This window comes from Dunckerocampus dactyliophorus, chromosome 10 (genome assembly GCF_027744805.1).
Source record: "Dunckerocampus dactyliophorus isolate RoL2022-P2 chromosome 10, RoL_Ddac_1.1, whole genome shotgun sequence".
NCBI classification, from domain to species: Eukaryota; Metazoa; Chordata; class Actinopteri; order Syngnathiformes; family Syngnathidae; genus Dunckerocampus; species Dunckerocampus dactyliophorus.
In genome coordinates, this window is record NC_072828.1 from 6,259,774 (window position 1) to 6,279,636 (window position 19,863).

The 19,863-nt window shown below is 40.8% G+C and overlaps 1 protein-coding gene across 2 annotated transcripts in view; it reads right to left on the minus strand.

The window, feature by feature from the left end:
- Positions 1-19,863, minus strand: part of lpp (LIM domain containing preferred translocation partner in lipoma) — a 219,919-nt gene that overhangs the window by 71,243 nt on the left and 128,813 nt on the right. For both annotated transcript variants that reach the window (XM_054788847.1, XM_054788845.1), the window contains exon 6: positions 14,354-14,932. In XM_054788847.1, coding sequence (XP_054644822.1) covers positions 14,354-14,932 — 579 coding nt within the window. The remainder of the gene's footprint in view (positions 1-14,353; positions 14,933-19,863) is intronic.

Consider the following 19,863-nt stretch of genomic DNA (forward strand, 5'->3'; position numbering starts at 1 on the left):
TGTTTCCAATCTTCTAAATAAAGTTTTTAACATTATTAGGGCCCTCAAGGCATGAAATAACACTCCTATAGTAACCTTTAATAAGGGAATAATAAGGGATAATCAGGGAAAATAAGACATACTCGACATGAGTACCGTAACAGACTCGCACGTTACACTCGTATTACCCAGTATACACTCAACACAAATATAAACGCAACATTGTTGTGTTTTTGCTCCCATTTTTTATGAGATGAACTCAAAGATGTAAAACTTTTTCCACATACACAATATCACCATTTCTCTCAAATATTGTTCACAAATCTCTCTAAATCTGTGATGGTGAGCACTTTTCCTTTGCTGAGATAATTCGTCCCACCTCACAGGTGTGCCATATCAAGATGCTGATTAGACACCATGATTAGTGCACAGGTGTGCCTTAGGCTGCCCATAATAAAAGGCCACTCTGAAATGTGCAGTTTCATCACACAGCACAATGCCACAGATGTCGCAAGATTTGAGGGAGCGTGCCATTGGCATGCTGACAGCAGGAATGTCAACCAGAGCTGTTGCTCGTGTATTGAATGTTCTTTTCTCTACCATAAGCCGTCTCCAAAGGCGTTTCAGAGAATTTGGCAGTACATCCATCACCTCATGTTGCAGCAGGATAATGCACAGCCCCATGTTGCAAGGATCTGTACACAGTTCTTGGAAGCTGAAAACGTCCCAGTTCTTGCATGGCCAGCATATTCACCGGACATGTCACCCCTTGAGCATGTTTGGGATGGTCTGGATCGGCGTATACGAGAGCATGTACCAGTTCCCGCCAATATCCAGCAACTTCGCACAGCCATTGAAGAGGAGTGGACCAACATTCCACAGGCCACAATCGACAATCTGATCAACTCTATGCAAAGGAGATGTGCTGCACTGCATGACGCAAATGGCGGTCACACCAGATAGTGACTGGTTTTCTGAGTCCCCAAACACCTCACCCTCCCCAAGTTCATTTAGTTCGATCATTTTGCCATTTTTATGCTTGAAAGTGCTTAATTTAGGCCAAGAATAAGTAGAGTTTGCTTAAATATGCATATTTTTTACTAATAACAGGCCATATTCGACCACGAAACACTGATCATTTATTAATAAATTAATTTTTGAAAACACACGATATAGCGAGGCAGCGAGTGCGTGGTACGCACCTTCGACTTACAGGTTGTACGTTGGGTGCGCGGAGATCTTACTCCTTCATGGTCAGCACAACTACGTTCTCCACAAGAAAAAAAAAACGGAGCAATTTGGGGAATGGCACAAATCGTACAGCCAAAGAATCGTATGCCCGTATGCCCGTTGTTACTGTTATAACAACTGCTGATCCGAAATCAGACAGCCTCAATGTCAAAAAAGCACAAATGGTTTGGACCAAAAATCCGCAAATTTATGAGGACGTGAATGCTGAATCAGAAATATGCGGGGATGCACTGTACTCTTCTGCTATTTGCCACAGTGCATCAAAATCTATTGGGAAGTGGGGTACGATGACATAATATGTGATACATCCTGCTTTGATATACTGCATTTGCACGTTGTTGGGGCTGTGTTGTGATGGTCGGGACGTTCAGAGGGCAAGGCCCACGTCCCGCTCTCGTTGTCAAGTTGACAGACGCCGGCAGTTGCTGACTGACATTTGAGAGCCGTAATCTCAAATGTCAGTCAAGCGCCGCCATGCAAAAGGCATGTGTGCAGAGAAGGAAGTGCTTCGTGCTAGGAAAGCACCACCTTAGCATAACACATACTGCCATTTTTTTCCCCTGCTGTCTGTCCTTCTAAAACCACTGAAGACATTTTTACCTTTTTTTTGTTTTTTTTTTGATGATTTTAAGAATTCAACAATAAATGCTACATAGCAATAGTGTAGCAGTCAGCATGCTGGCACAGATGGAATCAACAGCGCCTCTGCTGGTTGCAGCCAAGTACTGAAAGACACCATGAACCACAATTGGCGTTACTGGGGTTTTTCTTCCGATAACAAGTCTGAAAAAGACAAGTTGTCGTATCTTTACGGGTCTAGAGAGTTATACATGCAAACTAAGATCTCCCCAAGTGAATCAGAGGCTATGTCTACATGCTGTCAAATAACAGTATCATAACCGGAATATTAGCAATAACCTGGTTGCACACCAATAAACACCAATAACTCTTTTGAAAAAACGGAATATGCTCATATTCCAGTTTTTAAAAACCCCGGGTTACTCCTTTTCTAACCCGAAAGTCAGGTCATGTAAACGCATATTGGGATATCCTGATCAAAAGGAACATTAATTTGTGTTCTGCGCATGTTCTATTCGAAATGAATGTTGTGTCTTTGGCAGGTACTACTTCTAAACATGACGACATGCAAAAGGGGGAAACAAGCCACCTCGTTAGTGTGGTGAAAGACAGGAACATTATGTCTTTTATTGATGGTAGAAAGTACTGCAAAAGCGAAATCTATCAGAAGGTGAACAAGCAGTTAGTTTTTGTACGAACGCATCTTCAAAAGTGTCCGGGGGGCTCTGGGGATATGTAGCATGGATGTGGGTGGCACAGCTCCGGCTCCATTTCCTATTTTTTCACGTTCTCGCCTTCCATGAATGAAGAAAGTGAGACGGAACAGTGTCAAGTACTGGTGTTGGGTCAGTACCAGCACTAAATCACAAGCAAAGGCGTTCATTATCCGCCGTGCCGGTGTTGTTTTTGGAAACAGGAAAAAGAAGCGGAAATTCTGCACATTGCGCATTGATGTTTTGCGTGCGTGGAGACGTTGTCCGTGCGTTTTTTGTTTTTTTTCCCGTTGCGCATGTAAACAGGTTATTCGGAATGTTTCAGAAACCGGAATACTGACCTTAACCCGAATATTGACTGCATGTAAACGTGAGAGTCTTGATTTTAAAAAAGTGCTTTTCTTACATTGAGAGTTGTCCAAGGGTCAATGTGGCATTCATCTCCAATCCCCAGTCGTCAAAAGGCGTGAAAAGGCTGTAATAAGCATGCCAGGCCAGTAGTTGGCGATGCCACTTTAGTGGATATCTTACCATCAAATTTCAAGTATGTACGGTGAGTAAAATGTTATTTAGTGATTAATTAAATGTACAGACAGCGTTGTAGTCCGTCTTTTTTTTTTAGTCGTTTAAACAGTAACTTTGGGAACCATTTCCAAGCTCTAAATGTTCGTGCTACTACGTATTCTTCCGCTTACATATTGTTATGTTGTGCGCACATAACTAATTCTCTCTTTTCTTTTTGTATAGTACTAATAATGCATGCAAGTGCCTGCAGTGCAGGCCAAACCTTTGGACACACACAACACAACTGATGGTCCCAACCCCATTAATAAGGCAAGAAATTCCACTAAGTAACCCTGACAGGGCACACCTGTGATGTGAAAACCATTTCAGGTGATTACCTCATGAAGCTCATTGAGAGAACACCAAGGCTTTGCAGCGCTATCAAAAAAGCAAAGGATGGCTACTTTGAGGAATCTAAAATAGAAGACATATTTACAGTTATTTCACACTGCTTTTTTAAGTACATAATTCCACATAGTTTTGAGAATCTACAATGCAAATACTTGTAGTCACAAAAATAAAGAAAATGCCTTGAATGAGAAGGTATGTCCAAACTTTTGGCCTGTACTTTATGTTACCATGAAATGTCGCAATACAGAACACCTTAATGTGAAATGTAACCACAAAACATAACCAAAAAAAAAAAAGTGTAAAAACAAAATGCTGCAACATAAAATGATGCAACACATAACATGAAACTGTAACCATACAGTTACATAATACATAAACATAATACATAAACATAACACGAACTGATGTAACCGGAAACGTTAGTACAAAACATTGCAACACAAAACGCTGAAACCATGAAAACATGAAACTTAACTACAAAACAGCTTAACATGAAATGCTGCAACACGAAACGTCACAACACATAACGTAACCACAAAACTCTGCAACGTTTTAAAAACAAGGAAAACGAAACACAAAACGTAACCACAAAATGGTGTAACACGAGACACCGCAACACAAAACGGCACAACACGAAATGTCACCACAAAACATCGCAACATGAAACGCCCCAACACTAGAATGTCCTAACACAAAACGTCGCAAAAGAAAACGCCGTAACAAGTAATGTAAATAAAAAACATCGTAAGCACAAAGTGGCGTAACATGAAATGTTGGAACAACAAAACGTTGGAACACAAAATGGCGTAACAACACATAACACAAACGCCATGAGACACAAAGTAACCACAAAACAGCATAACACGAAATGTCGCAACACAACACCTTGTAACAGAAAATGTAACCACAAAATGTCGGAACCACAGAGCTTCGTATCATGAAACGTTGCAACCCTATAACGTCGTAACACAACATGGCGTAACAAGACGTAATACAAAACGACGTAAAACAAAGCGTAACCACAAATCGGAGTAACACGAAATGGCGCAACACAACACCTTGTAACACAAAATGTAACCACAAAATGTCTCAACCACAACACGTTGTTACACAAAATATAACTACAAAATGTCTGAACCACAACACTTCTTTACACAAAATGTAACCACAAAATGTTGGAACCACAGAGCGTCGTAACATGAAACGTTGCAACCCTAAAACGTCGTATCGCAACATGGCGTAACAAGACATGTAACAAGCAACAACAAAAAATGAAACGTAACAACACATCGGAGTAACACGAAATGGCGCAACACAACACCTTGCAACACAAAATGTAACCACAAAATGTCGGAACCACAGAGCTTCATAACATGAAACGTTGCAACCCTAAAACGTAACGCAACATGGCGTAACAAGACATGTAACACGAAACGATGTCAAACAAAACGTAACCACAAATCGGAGTAACACGAAATGTCGCAACACAACACCTTGTAACAGAAAATGTAACCACAAAATGTCTGAACCACAACACTTCGTTACACAAAATGTAACCACAAAATGTTGGAACCACAGAGCGGCGTAACATGAAACGTTGCAACCCGAAAACGTCGTATCGCAACATGGCGTAACAAGACATGTAACACGAAACGACGTAAGACAAAACGTAACCACAAATCAGCGTAACACAAAATGACGTAACACAAAATGCTGTAACGCAAAACATAGCAACACTAAAACTAAACCGTAATACAAAATGTCCTACCTGGAAAGGTTGCAACATAAAACCAAAATGCCGTACGACGAATGGGACCTAATTGCCGACGCTAGCAGCAGATGAAACCATGATGGACTTTACAAGACAAAACCCTCTTTCATGTCAAAGGAGCTGCAGCTTTAATCGTTTGTTTTTGTTTGTTTGGTTTTAGACCATCAGCTTGTTCCCGCTGTCCTGCCTTTTTTTTGTTTGCTTGCTTTTTTATCTGTCGGCCTCACAATGGAATTATTGGCAAGATGCTTTCAGAGGCAAACGTCTTATTAGAATAACGCACATAGGAAAAAACAAGAGCTTCAAATGGACGTTGCGTTGGGACTGGGGAATGTTTTATTGGATTGGAATGACTTAAAAAAAAAATAAAAGCATTTGCTGTCGTTGCGACACTAAACGAGTGATTACAGCAGCTTAGGCGACTCGGTTTCACCAAAACAATGAGAGGATTGCTTGGATCAGTCACACTATCCTTTCACTCACTTCCACTTGGTGTGCGTGTGTGTATGTGCGTGGACTATAGCGTGTGTCTCGATTCAAACCTCTGCCATTAAAGATTCTGTTCAATGTGTGCATTAGTAGGCGTGACTTTTGAGTGGATTTATTGGACTCCATATGGCCAACCAAGCCCTACTTTTTGCTTTGTTTTGCAAACGTTTTGCGTAAAGCCACACAAAACTGTGATGACGGGCACGGAAACGGAAACACGCGTCTCCGTCCTGGCTGCTCAGCACAATATGGCTCGGCCTACAATGAGTTCACAGTAGAGATAAGTTTAGTCTGCATGTGAAGAGACCCGCCTCCCAGGCTGAAGTAGCACTCGTTATTCATTTTAACGCTTTTTAACTCATAGTTACACTTAAAAATGTTACAAAAAAAGCAGATGAAGTCCATCATTTTTAGAATAATATCATGCCACAAAAAGAATGCAAACCGCTAACAACGCGAAAAAGAGCCGTAGCATAGCATACGTGGCTTCCTGTTGGCGCTTTTGATGAATGCGCGGCGTTAAACAGGTTGGCGGTGCGTTCCCACGACGTACGAGGCTGCTGCGAAGGAAGCCCAAGGCCACCTTCTGAGGAGGAGCAGATAAGTGTACGTTTTCTACAAACAAAATAGGTCATTCTCTTTCAGCTCCAATTAAATGCTGCGGGCTGCAAGACGAAGAAGAAGAAGAAGAAAATAAAACATAGCAGTCAAGTGTGGAGCAGCTGCGTATGATAATGAAAAATTAAGCATAAGGCATAACGGACGTGTTCACGTGCAGACATGTAATGTATGTGGAGGGGCTTTCCACGTTTGGAAGATTGTGCGTGTGTAAAAAGTAGGTCATGTGTTTGGAACTGACACATCCCCCTGCAAACAGATATTTGAAAATCTGTGAGTGCAGAGAGGGGTGCCACGAGCAATGTTGGGGGCGGGGGGCGGGGGGTGGGGGGGGGGCAAACAACATGACAACAAATGACTGTACGGATTGCTGGAATGGAGATTCTTTACTGCAGCGTCGATGGCCGCAGCATCGACGTGCATGCAGGTGGACTTGATTTACATTTAAGCAATAACGAGGATTGGTGCACCTTTCTTCAGTACTTTCAATACAGGATACAGTATCTCCCACTTCATTAGGCACACCAGCCAATACACAATCCTTTATTGAAATATATTACATTATTATGTATTATATATGCTTTGAAGTGAGAGAATTAAAAATATGTTTTGGTAAGATTTGCCAAAGAAATGTGAATTATGACAAGTATTACATATTTTAATAATCGCATTATCCGCTTTTGTTATCTTTATTCATTTTTGGTACGTGTTGATTAATTACAAACAGCTTGTAGTCAAATTTAGTCAAAAATGAAAACATTAATTGTACTACTTTAATGTATACAATTATTTATTACTCTTTGTTTTATTGTACAATAAAATACGTAATGGTAGAATGTATTCAAAAACTAAAATATTAGACACATTTCATAGTATACATTAAAAATCTGCCTTAATTATTTGTATACATTTTTGTGCTTTATTAATAAATATGTATTAGTAAAATGTGTTCAATAAAAACAGAAATATTACATTTATTTAAAGGGAGTTTTTAAAATGTTTTTTATCCTTTTTTGATAAAAATGTATTAACATGTTTAATTTATATTTAAAATACTGTTGTTATATTTGATTCATTTTTGTATTGTGTTGTATTATTATAATAAAATAATTAGAAAATATTTTTGGAATGTATCAAATAAAATGTTAATATTTCATGTAATTCATATTATAGATATAAAAAATATATTTATTATTGCATACATTTTTTTGTCGGCTTTATTTCATTTAGTAGAAATATTTACTAGTAAAGTGTAGTCAATAATGAAATATTGCATTTATTTAAAAATAAATCAAATAAGGATGCCTTGGTTTTGTATACCATGTTAAAAATACTACTAAAGAAAAATATGACATAAAAATACAGTACATTTTTTTTAATGACTGCCTTAAATTTTTGATTCATTTTTGTTGTGGGTTTTATTATAGAAATATCCTTGGATATTGGAATTTACAGTATAAAATATTGAAATGTGTTATATAAAAAATATTATATTTTTAGTATCTTTTCTTCTTATTTTGTACCTAATTTTATTACTTACAAATAATACAATATACGCTAATAATATATTGTACAAACATGTACTACAAGTACTATCTTTATTTTTGTAATGTTTCTTATACTGTGTGTTTTATTACAATTAAAACATATTTTTGGAATTTAAAACTTAAAAAAATATAGATTTATTAGTGTATTTATAAAATATTTTTAACAAATATAATGCTTGTCTGGGCCTTTCTATTGGATCTTATTGTCATGTGTACCTAATAAAGTGGACAGTAAGTGCACAATCCCACTTTTAAGCTAAATAAACCGTCTCACATTCCATGGAACCACTATGTCCTAAGAGTGGACAAAAGTTGATGGTCCCGAGGGAGCGCAGCAGTTTACAATTAGCCAGCAGGGGCCGCTGTTTCTGCAGAACTGCTGTCATGGTTCTCGTCCTCACCGATTGCACCAGCAGCCCCTGAGCAACTTTCTCTTCAGTATTATAAGCAGTAACGTATATAATGAGCATACACAGGGTATAACATCACCATGAGAACGCTTGCAGAGCTAAACAGTCTATGTGATGAACACGTCTTTGCTTCACACAAACAGCAGAGGCGTTTCTCCACTGGCGACGGTTCCTCCGTGACAGGTATCGATCGGGGCGGTTATTTAGCCGCCGCGCTGGTGAAGAAGGTGGCGGGCCGGGACCGTTATTTACGAGGGCTCGTGTGACAAACAGTCGTGGTCCACCGAGGCTGACCGCTGACCAATCAAGTGTGCTCGCACACACTCGCTTCACATGGAGGACAACCATGCAGTAGCTCATGCACCAAAACATTTTCATTTAGCGTTTGGCTGCTTTGCTGTATGGAGGAGAAACACATTTGTTTTGCTTCCATGTTGGACTGTAATCAGTGGTTGACTTCTTATTACACTTGCATGGTAATCACTGTTAAAATGTTACTTGAAGCATAATATACCTTATAATGCTTGACAGTGCAACTGCCCAAAACGCACACAATGTGTAGTTTTTGCGAAAAAATATACCTCAAAAGTCAAAATGTTCATGCTGTGCCATAAATAGTGCCTAACTTCTTTTTACACTTGGATGGTCATTGTAAATGTTACAAAATGTTACTTAGCAGACGATATACGGTAGTTTATAATGGTGACAGTTTGCAGAGCTAAAGTGGACCACCCCAAAATACAGACAATTTGGAGTTCAACCAGCATTTTCTGGGAAAAAATGCCTCAAAAGTCAACCAAAACTTGGAGCTCAAACATTATGCATAATGCCACGTGCAGTAGTAGTGACCATCTAAGAAACGAACAAGCATGTTTTGCGTTGTATTCTGCTTTTTGTGGTCTCCAGTGATGGAGGGAAAATCATTTTCATGCTTTACCAAAAATAGCGCCTAACTTCTTTTTACACTTGCACGGTAATGCTTGTTAAAATGTTATTTTAAAAATAACGTTCATAATGGGGACCATTTCCAGCTCTAAAGTGCAACGCCCCAAATTACGTATAATTTGGAGTTCAACCAACATTTTCTGGTAAAAAAAAAAGCCTCAAAAGTCAAACAAAACTTGGAGTTCAAATATTACACTGAACACTATGTGCAGTGGCAGCAACCATCTAAGACATAAACCACCATGTTTTGCTTTTTATTTGGCTTTTTGCGGTTTCCAATGACGGACGTAAAATGATTTTTATGTTTTCAATGTAGTGGCTAACTTCTTTATACACTTGCACGGTGCTATTAGTATCATTAAGATGTAATCTGAAACATTATATCGTTTAAACTGGTGACAGTTTAGCGCTTCCCCAAAATATGTACAATTTGAAGTTCAACCAAAATTTTCAGGAAAAAGTATACTTCCAAAACTCAGTTTCAAAACTCAGTTCAACTTCTTTTTACACTTGCACGGTTAAAAGTTGCAGTGTAACAGCCCAAAATACTTACAATTCTGGAGTTAAATCAACATTTTCTGGATCAAATATACCTAAAAAGTCAAACCATATTGTCCCACGTCAGCTCACGTAAGATAAGGTGTCCAAGCAATCCCATCAGGTTAAACGTAACCGTGGTTACGCCTTTGGAGACGCACCGGGGCAGTACGAGACGGCGGAGAAATGTCAGACGGCCATGTTTGACATCTGCAAACATGGCTGACCTTCTGGGGGACATTAACCGCTTGCCGGGATTGAGTGTTTGGAAAATAATCCGCCGGCGCCGCAGTCAAACGTCAGTCAAGATCAGCAAAAACACGAGTCATCATCCAGCTTAGCTTCCTTCCCATTTCGGGAATAGGCGGGAGGGATTCATGGAAATTGGTTGTTAAGCATAAAAATCTGCTCATTTATTTTACGGCCCAATAAAAAGCAAACACTGGAGGATTTGGGGGGTACTTTTATATTTTATGTGAGTGACTAACACAACGAGGCTCGGGCTGACGTGTGTGTGTGTGTATGTGTGTGTGTTAGCTAATTGGAACAAGACGACTTCATGTTGAACCTGTCACGACACTGACCTTCTATGAATACGCGCTGACGCCTTCAATGCAGGAAAGACCTCCCACTGAGAGGATGCCCCCAATCACTAATCAGCCAATGGGGGCGCCTTCTCATCAATCGGAAGCCACTAAGTCGCTCTTCAAGCTCCACATTTAACACCATTTATGAAGGTCGTCAACCAGTCATGACACCAGGTCATTGTTATATACAAGTCATCGTATATAACAAGTTATTTTTCTAACTTCAATAATGATTTAGAGTGCATGAGAGAGCGGAAAGGCAAACGTAGCTGACTTTGGCTGCATTCATGAACAAGTACACACTAGGCCCTCAGTTTAGTTCAGTTCAGAGTTCCTACGTAAGTCGATTTTTAGTGTAAGTTGGGGGTATATAAAATACCGTCGTGAAAAGACGAAATACAAGAACGAGGTGACGCAATTTATCATTGTTCAAGGATACCATCTTCATCCTTGATGATTGTTGCAGTGGTCGAGCGGCTTGGGTTACAGGATACAGCCTACACCAATCAGTATCGACACTTTCTGAGCATTTTCCGACACCTGGTTTCACTCCCATGGTGGTGGCTTTCCTTTTGTTTGACGCACAGCTATCAAGGGGAGTGTGCCTTGCGCTTGGAAGACATGATTATGGGCAGCAGGTCGAGGGAGAGTGTTCCTCAGCGTAGCTATGCGCCACTTGACTACGTAGTAACTATGCACCAAATTGGTCAAAACTACATTTTTAAGCAATTTATGGGAGTGTATCGTAACCAAAGAAACGTGAAAAACTGAACACCGCCTGTATTGCACAACACAGCAGCAACACAAGCAGAAAGCTGATAATTTCATTACTTAAAAAAAAAAAAGACATTCTTTTGCTTTTCTAGACCACACACCCGACAACTAAAGGGGACTCACAATAGCCCTAAGATAACTGAATAGAAGTGTCAACTGGAGCATTTACTAAAAAAAAGTAAAATAAAAAATAAAAAAAAGAGCACTCAGACATCGCAGTGTTGTTATTTTCTACACAGTTTTGACTTACTTTGAAAAGAATGACAATGAAACCAAACCTCCTTGGCAGAGGTAATGACTACACACTAGAAGTAAGCTCCTCAGTGGAAGTAAAAGGGGACGATCATGGTTATATATATAGACAGCACACATGCACTAATTTGCTTTTATCTGGAATCAAAGGCAAACAAATCCGCTAAACGTCACCTTTTGTTTTGGTGAAGGAGGCGCCACACTGGGACTGCAGCGAGCTTTCAAGCAATATGTAGATTTTTGTTTTGAACAAACATAATTAGACTTATTTTCTACGTTGGAGCTCGTTTATGTTTAGCAAAGTACAGTCCTTGATGAGCCGCTCCCAGCGGAGTCCGGCCCCGCTTTGTATGTGCGAGCGGCACCGCCAGCCTTGAACGGGAGCAAACTCGGGGGCCTCGTACTTTCCAGAGATGCACTCGGATTAGAATAGTCGTCTCCATGGCATCGCCTTCCCCCTCGTTTTGCAGCCCAATCACAGCCTTTTGGAATTCTTCTCAGACACGGCGTGTACTATAAAAAGGTCTGTTGTCAGGATCCCTGCAAGGCCTGCGACAAGTCATTCATTCTGACAACCTTTTTTATTGCTAGGGCCTCAAATTCGAAGGTTTTGCTGATTGCAAAGAGATTTTTACTTTCCAAAAGGTGTTTAAACTGAAGAATTCATTGATTAAAAGTAGACATTATAAGTGCAATATAGGCAACCCTCGTATTACGACGTTTCATGGTTATGTATAAATCAATAGGAAGGACAACGTGCACATAACGTTCTTTACAGTTAACATTTTTGTGTTCATGATGCCTCCCAAGCGTGAGGCAGACTCTTCTGACTGCAGTGCGTCAAAGAAAAGGAAAGTGAAAGTGCAAAGTGAAATTAGACATCGTAAAATGCAGGAATCAGTAGGAATGCGTTTCATGTTATGTTTTGTGGTTACATACGCACGACCATACATTGTAAAGAAGCTAGAAGAAAAGGAGAACTACCGTAATTTCCGGTGTATAAACCACTACTTTTTTCTTAAACTTTTAATCTGTTTTACAAGGCAGTTCGGCTAATTTATGACCATGTTCTAATCTCGTGACATCGCCCATACTTCAGAAGTACTACTAATCGTTTAAATGCTGTGCCGCTCGAGAGTCAGTGAGGAAACAGTAGCTCTTTCTTCGGCAGGAACCAATCACAAGCTATAATGGAACTCACGTCGAACTTGTCAAACCATCGGAAATATCATTTTAGATAGAAGGCTAAAATTATCACACAGCAACTTAACACTCAAAAGGTAGCTAAGAAATATACAAGACAAGTACCAATATGAGTTTAAAATGAAAAAAAGCTATTTTAACTCCTCTCATAATGCATTTCTTCCCAGCAGAGCAGCTGAGCAGCTCCTTCTTTGGCCCGGCAGGCCACGCCAGCAATTGGCCAATGAACTGCTCTGCTGGGAAGAAACAACCCTATCTTTTACGTTAACCTTTTTTTCCTCAATGATGTCTTCCCAAGCGTCAAAGAAAAGGAAAGTGAAAGTGAAAAGCGAAATGACTGTAATTGCCGTACTATAAGCCGTTACGTTTTCACACGCTTTGAAACCTGAGGCAACCTGAGGCATTAAACAATGATGCTGCTTATTTATGCCTAAAAGCACTACAGTTCCCACGATGCTTTGAGATGCTTGAGTGCTGAAACAGAAAGTACTGCATTTTAGCATTAGAAGCTAATATCACATGTTTTGAAGTGTCTCAAGTCTCACCAAGTGTAGGTAGGATTGCAAGGTTTATAGTTGTCTTCCTGCGTAAATATCCCATGTTTTAACATGGACGCCTGTGGCTTATAGACAAGTGCGGCCTATATATGTACAAAATGTTTTTTCTCTTTAAATTTGGTGGGTGCGGCTTATACTCAGGTGCGCTCAATAGTCCGGAATCTATGGTAGACATGGTGAAATGCTCACAAAGTGGAGAAACGCCATCAACACTGGCTGCATGCTTGGTCCAAGACGCTCAAATGAGGAAAGATTTTATCTTTGAACAAGTGAAAGGATCTGCTCCTATGAAATAGACAGTAATAACTAAGCAACGGTGAGACTTCCTCCTGCCAATAAGCCTCTCTACTCCCTTGTAACGCTGCTTTAATTCTTGTATTTAATCTTTTGATGGCTGTTTATGTCATTCATGCGTCCTGTATACAGTGTGAGTGACCCAGCAGTTCATTTAGCTATCATTTAGGTAGTTCCTGCTTATACTGTCTAAAATTCGACTTCCATCGCTGGCGTAGGAACTTGCATTTAAACTAAGGACCTGTAAGTTAATTGCGAATAGAAAAAAGAAATAGCGGAAAGCCCAAACACGGTTGTGAAGTTGAACACCCGACACACCCGCTATGTTGTCGCTCTCCGACAGGCGCTGCTTTACACTTAATCGTTCACAGACGCCACACTTTTACGGCATCTCTGTGTGCAGAGAGGAGTAACGTCTCAGCCTGAAGTGAGAAGCGTTATCAAGTCGACTAATCTTTTTGTCTTTGCATGCCACCCAAAACAAACAAGAAAGAAATCCTGCGACGAAGCCGAGATAAATGCTTTGGAGCAGGAGCTGCCTTTTTCTGAGACAAATGGAATCCGATGGCGCCGAGCTCCCAACAGACGTGATCTTTCAAAAATTCATAAAGGTTAAAACAACAGTTTATTCTATGCATCGCAATGAAAGAGGAGAAGCACCTCCCCCACTTGCAGCACACACACACGCACAAAACAAAAACACACGTTTTTGCATGAATGAAAAGACAATCAAAAAGCAGGTGAGCAGATCAAAAGTCAAAGACAACTTGTGTGAGACTAGGTTTTTTTTGTGTGATGCCACCACAGATGGGCACTGGCAGTGCTAAAGACGGGCTAAAGCAATGCTAAAGAAGTGTGTTGATAACCATAGAAGCAGAAATGGACTTTCTCATATAGTTACTGTATATAAGAGCTGCTGCTTGGGTTCTCACCTTTGGTGGAATAGTTGGTCCAGAAGTATAGGGGGTCAGGCTCTGTGGCACATCGGTGATGTAGGTCTTTTTAGGTCCTGGTGGTTGGTATGGTTGGGCCGGTTCGGTTCTCCTGAAACCCTGGACACCCGTTTGGTGGCCTGATGGGTACTGCTGCTCCTGATAGCCACCCTGAGTCATCGGGGAGAAGCCGGGCTGCGGCGGTCCGTAGGCGAAGTCCGGTCCTTTGGGCTGGGCCGGCATGTACTGCACCTGGGCGGGGCTGCGGACTGGATGCTGCGGGCCAAAGTGCTGCCCGCCAGGCGCCTGATGCTGGGGACTGGGTTGGGCCGACCTCACCTGGACATTGAAGGTGGGCTGGCTGGGCGTGGAGGCGGTGGCGTAGGAAGCGGCGACCGGCTGAGGCGCCGCGTGGCTTTGAAGCTTGGCTGGCAGTGTGGACGAGCCGCCTCCTCCGAGGGCCTGAGGTTTGGGCGTTGACTTCTTTGTGGCGGTCAGAGGTGGCTGAGTGGGGATGACCATGCGCTTGTAGCCGGTCACTGGAGCGCTAGGGGTGGACAGCGTGGAAGATCCACTGGGCTGGAAAACAGAAACAAGAAATGGATGTTTTTTTCTGGCTAAAATGGTTGACAACATCCTAATCAGTCGACAAAAAACAATATTTGCCCAAAGACATTGTGGCAAACGCTTGTGCAATCAGCAGCATGCGCCCTGACGAGAAGGAGGCAGCAGACCTCAATCAACATCCTTTATTTTGGGCACACAAACACAACGCAACTCAAAACACACAGAAATGACCAGTGTCGTTGTTTTGTGTGTTCCTAAGCAGTCGACTTTCTGGTTCATAGAAAATGACTTTTCCTTTTCCGAGGGGACAGGACACATGACCAGTAGGCAACCACAATGTACACCAACAGAGAGAAAGAAAGGAGTGTCATTATCCACACCCATACACAGCGCCCGCCTCTCTTGCTACCTCAGAGGATGTCCCTTTTTGCCGACATCGCCTGTAAAAAACGGAATTTTTTCTGCCATTGAATACACCACAGCGACACTGAAAAACAGGATTTGTTTAAAAAGCGGGCTTTTACATGAAACGTTAAAGGAGCCATCCTCTCAGGCGGCCCGCCACAAACATATTTGGTGCCATCTGTTCACTCTGGCTCAACAACACAGTCTAACGCACCTGGTGCACATTCAACAATTAAGGGAAGAGATCTTACCTCGGTGGTTAACTTCTTTTTACACTTTTTCCGAGTTACTAGGAGCATTAAACAACTTCATTTAATGCTTGAGTGTTAAAATGTTACCTAAAACATTGCCAGTGTAGCAGTTAACTTCTTTTTACGCTTGTTCCAATGTTACCTAAAGCACGGCCCATATAGCGGTTAACTTCTCTTTGTTTTAAACCCACCCTCTTCCTTCCTGCCCTTAGCTAAGGGTGGGGAGTGGGTGCAAGGGGGGAGGCTGAGCAACGACCCGGTGGGCGGGGCAGTTTTTTGGTCCCAGGTCGGTACCTTACTGCCCAGCTCATTGCGCCGCCCCCCACATCTCCCTCCACCTTCCAGGCACTACTTTGACTCGTACTCATGATTGGGCATGGGACACAGGCTCAGGCTTCATCACCCTGTAGTCGGCCGCCTTTGATAAGGGTGTCTCGTGCTGAAAGTGTCCCAAAATGTACATCCTTCCCATGGCTGAGATAAAGTTCCCACGCCACTCTCAACATCCACGCCTCATGCGATTACCATCTATTGGCACAAAGCACATTTTCCAACAGGTCCTGTGTATTTACAAACTACGGCAGTACGCCACTCCCTCCCCCGTGCAGTCCTGTGGGCACCACGGAGCACTGTGAGGAAAAAAAAAAAAACACTTTTTATTTTCTTCTTCACGGCCCAGGATTTTTTTTTTTTTATTTGGCCCGCAGCACGTTCATAAAATATAATTTAAAAATAAAAAAAAAACAACGACAAATCTGCAGTAACTTTAAAAAAATAAAGTCAGAAAAAAAATGTAATCTAATGAGAAAAAGTTGTAATTCTACAAGAATAATGTTATAACATTATGACAAAAAAAATAACATGATTTTAGTAGCGTAGCATAAAGTAGAAACATTAAAGAAATACTTTTAAGATTTAATATTATGACAAAACATTTTGTAAACAAAAAAGCAACAGCATTTTTGGAAAATTAAGTTGTAGAAAAAGTTATACCATCGAGAAGAAAATTTGCAAGAAGAAAGTTGAAATAGTTGGAAAATAAAAAAATTTAAAAGCTGACATGAAAAAACAGCTTTAATCTTACCAGAATGAAGTACAAATATTAAGAGAAAAAAAGTTGTACTCTAATGAGGACAAAAAAGCTAATTTACAAGATTAAACTCGTAATATTATGAGGAAAAATCATTTTAGTAACAGAGTTGAAAAAATATGTTTTTTGGGTTGTTTTTTTTTTTTTTAGAGCCGTAATATGATGAGAAACAAAACAAAAAGTTGCAATTTTTTAAAAATGTGTTTGGGGAAAAAAAGTCTAAATATTATGGGAATAAAGTCTTGAGAAAACAAGAAGAAAATTTGCGAAAATTATTTCAGAAGACAGTTGAAATATTGGGAAAATGTTTAAAATGCCAGTAAAAATGGAGAGGAAAAAAGCAAAGATTGAAGTTGATACTAATAACAGACGTTCACTGATATCACAAAGCTGAGATGCATTGTTTTTCTTGACATACCTGTACCTGTATGTACTGTTGCTTTAGAAAACATCAAAGTGGCCCTGGCATCCTTTCATTTTTTACTGTGGCCCTTGCTGGAAAAGATTGGACACCCCTGCATTGTAAGGTATCATCACACAAATGAGTCAGCCCTCCGTCCTCACCAGGGTCCATTACAAGACCACCTTGACAGCAGATACCCCCCCAATGTAGTGCTAATAGAGCAGAAGGAGGGAGAGGGGGGGGGATAGATGGTTGGAAACAGCACGACACTTGTGCTGACTCCAGCTGCTCGGGCGGGAAAAACATTCAATCACGGAGATTTGCGACACTCTGTGTTCCTGGGAAGCGTCGAGCGGAGCGGCACAAGCCTCTGCAAGCTCTGGCGGCTGCGCCCGCTGCACAGGGCAAGTCGGAGTGGATAACATTTCAATCAGATGTCGGGGGCTTGTGCCCCGAGTCGTGTCAGTCATAATTGTTTTTCCACCAGCGCCACGTATCGGTGTCAGACATGCAGCCAGTCTAAAAAGGGTCTATCATTAACCTTGGATGGCCTTATTAGGTTAGCGCCTAAAGCCAAAAAAAAAAAATCAATTACAAAACTTGCAGCACAAGAAGAACAAAGACACGTAGTCTTTAAGGCCTTTGCAACTTCCTTTGGTGAGACGTCTTCTAAATGATGGCCATGGTTTTGATGTGTTGCATTGTTTGAGGCTTGAGCCAACGTCATAAACAACGCCTGCATCCTTGTGGATGACCAACCTTCACTGGCTCTTGTTAGGGAGCCGAGCTAAAACAACCGGCTCTTCCTTTAACTGCTTCACAATGTCACAGCACATGTAGGAATTCTTCTTTCTCCTCAGTGAACCGCAGATCCCCAGTGCCGGCATCACTCGAGCGCACCACGCTTGACTTCAGCCCGCTGGTGTCGCCAGCTATTTAGACGACAATGACGGTGTTGATAGTAAATAGACACTATGACAAGCTGTACACGGACTACTTGAAAGCAGGGCTCCTCACATGGTCTCACACAAATTACTGTAAATAAGACCACAAAAGTCAATTTTTCACTTAGAACAGAGCAAAGATGTCACAATATTATTATATTACTATTTTCATCTAATTTTAGACTGGCTGTCTGCGACCCACCCAAAATTGACCTGCCACCCACTTTTGGGTCCTGACCCACCAGCTGAGAATCACCGCTCTCAAGTTAGCATTGGTAATATTATCATATTAGCATTTTTTGCTATTTTCTAAATGGTATAAACTTACACTGACACCCAGTGTTGTCATGTTAGGAGTAAGCATGTAAACAATTAGCCAGCATGTTAGCATTTGAGCATTTTCCTAAGAATAAGCTTACATAAAGCCAAAGCGCTATCATGCTAAGTGTAAGCATGCTAACAGCTCGTATATTAACACTGCCAAAATGTGAACAGTATAATGTTAGCTTTTTTTGCTGTTTTCAAAGGTATATATTACATTGAGTGTTTTGAAGTTTTCATGCGTGTGCATGCTCAGAGTTAGCATGTTAACATTGCTTGCATACTAACATTAACATGTTAAGATATAAACTTATATAAAGACTAAGTGCTATCATGATATCACTGGAGTGTTAACAGTAGCATGTTAGATTTTTTTTTTTATTTATTTATTTTTTACTATTTTCAGTGGTAAAAATTTACAGAGGCACTGACAATTTTCATTTTAGGTGTTAGCATGCTAATAACAGCATGTTAGCATTTAAGACATTTTTCTAGGTATAAACTTACATGAAGACTGCTATCACGCATCCTGACAGGTAGCATGTGAGCATCACTAGAATGGTAACAGTAGCATGTTAGCTTTTTTACTATTTTCAAAAGGTATAAATTTACATGGACAGCATTTCCATTTTCGGTGTTATTTCCTGTTGGCATGCTAGTATTGTTAACATGCTAACATTTTAGCCATTTTCTCAGGCATTACCTTACATAGACACTTAGCATGTTAGCATGTGCTACCATGCTAGGTGTTGCTACAGCATTTCGGTCTGGCGTCAGCTCGTCAGGGCGCAGAATTCGACAACGAGTGTAGCTATTGCAACATTCACATGCAATTTCTCCCAGAATTACACTTTTTTCTAGTTTTCTAGTGTTGTCCTTTGACAAGTCATACTGTCATAAAAATGGCTGCTGAAATGTGATAGCGTATTCACTTTTGGTAGATACTGACTGTACGGACATGAACTTTTCCTGTGAAGAACCATTAAAAGCGCCAGAAACCAGAACAGGCTCTTTCACTCGGATTTTGTCTCACTGATTAGCGCTGATGCTTACTTTAAAAAAAAAAAAAGTGTCTGTGCATAAGTATGCACTGAATTCTCCACTGTGCCCTTTAGGAAGAGAAATTACTTAATTTAAATGTTTCATGCCTTTTAAATACTGCAGATTATTAATTTATCTTAAAGGCCTCAGAACCTACAGTAGCATTTAGTTAGCACATCACTGGAAATGCAAATTGTCCCCCACCAAATCATTACACTGTCATGGTAGAAATTACAGTGTGTGTGTGTGTGTGTGTGTGTGTGTGTGTGTGTGTGTGTGTGTGTGGTGGTGAGGGGTGGGGGAGTGTAGGGGTTGAATTCAGTCATCCTGTCCGAGGCTGATGAAACTAATCTAATCTGTCTGCAGAGTGGAAGACATTTTTATTTTAGCACATTTTAACACACAGATCACACAATACCTCCTCACTATCAAGTGTCGGCACAAAGCACTTTTGAGACTGTAGATAGCGTGTAACACATCCTTTCTTC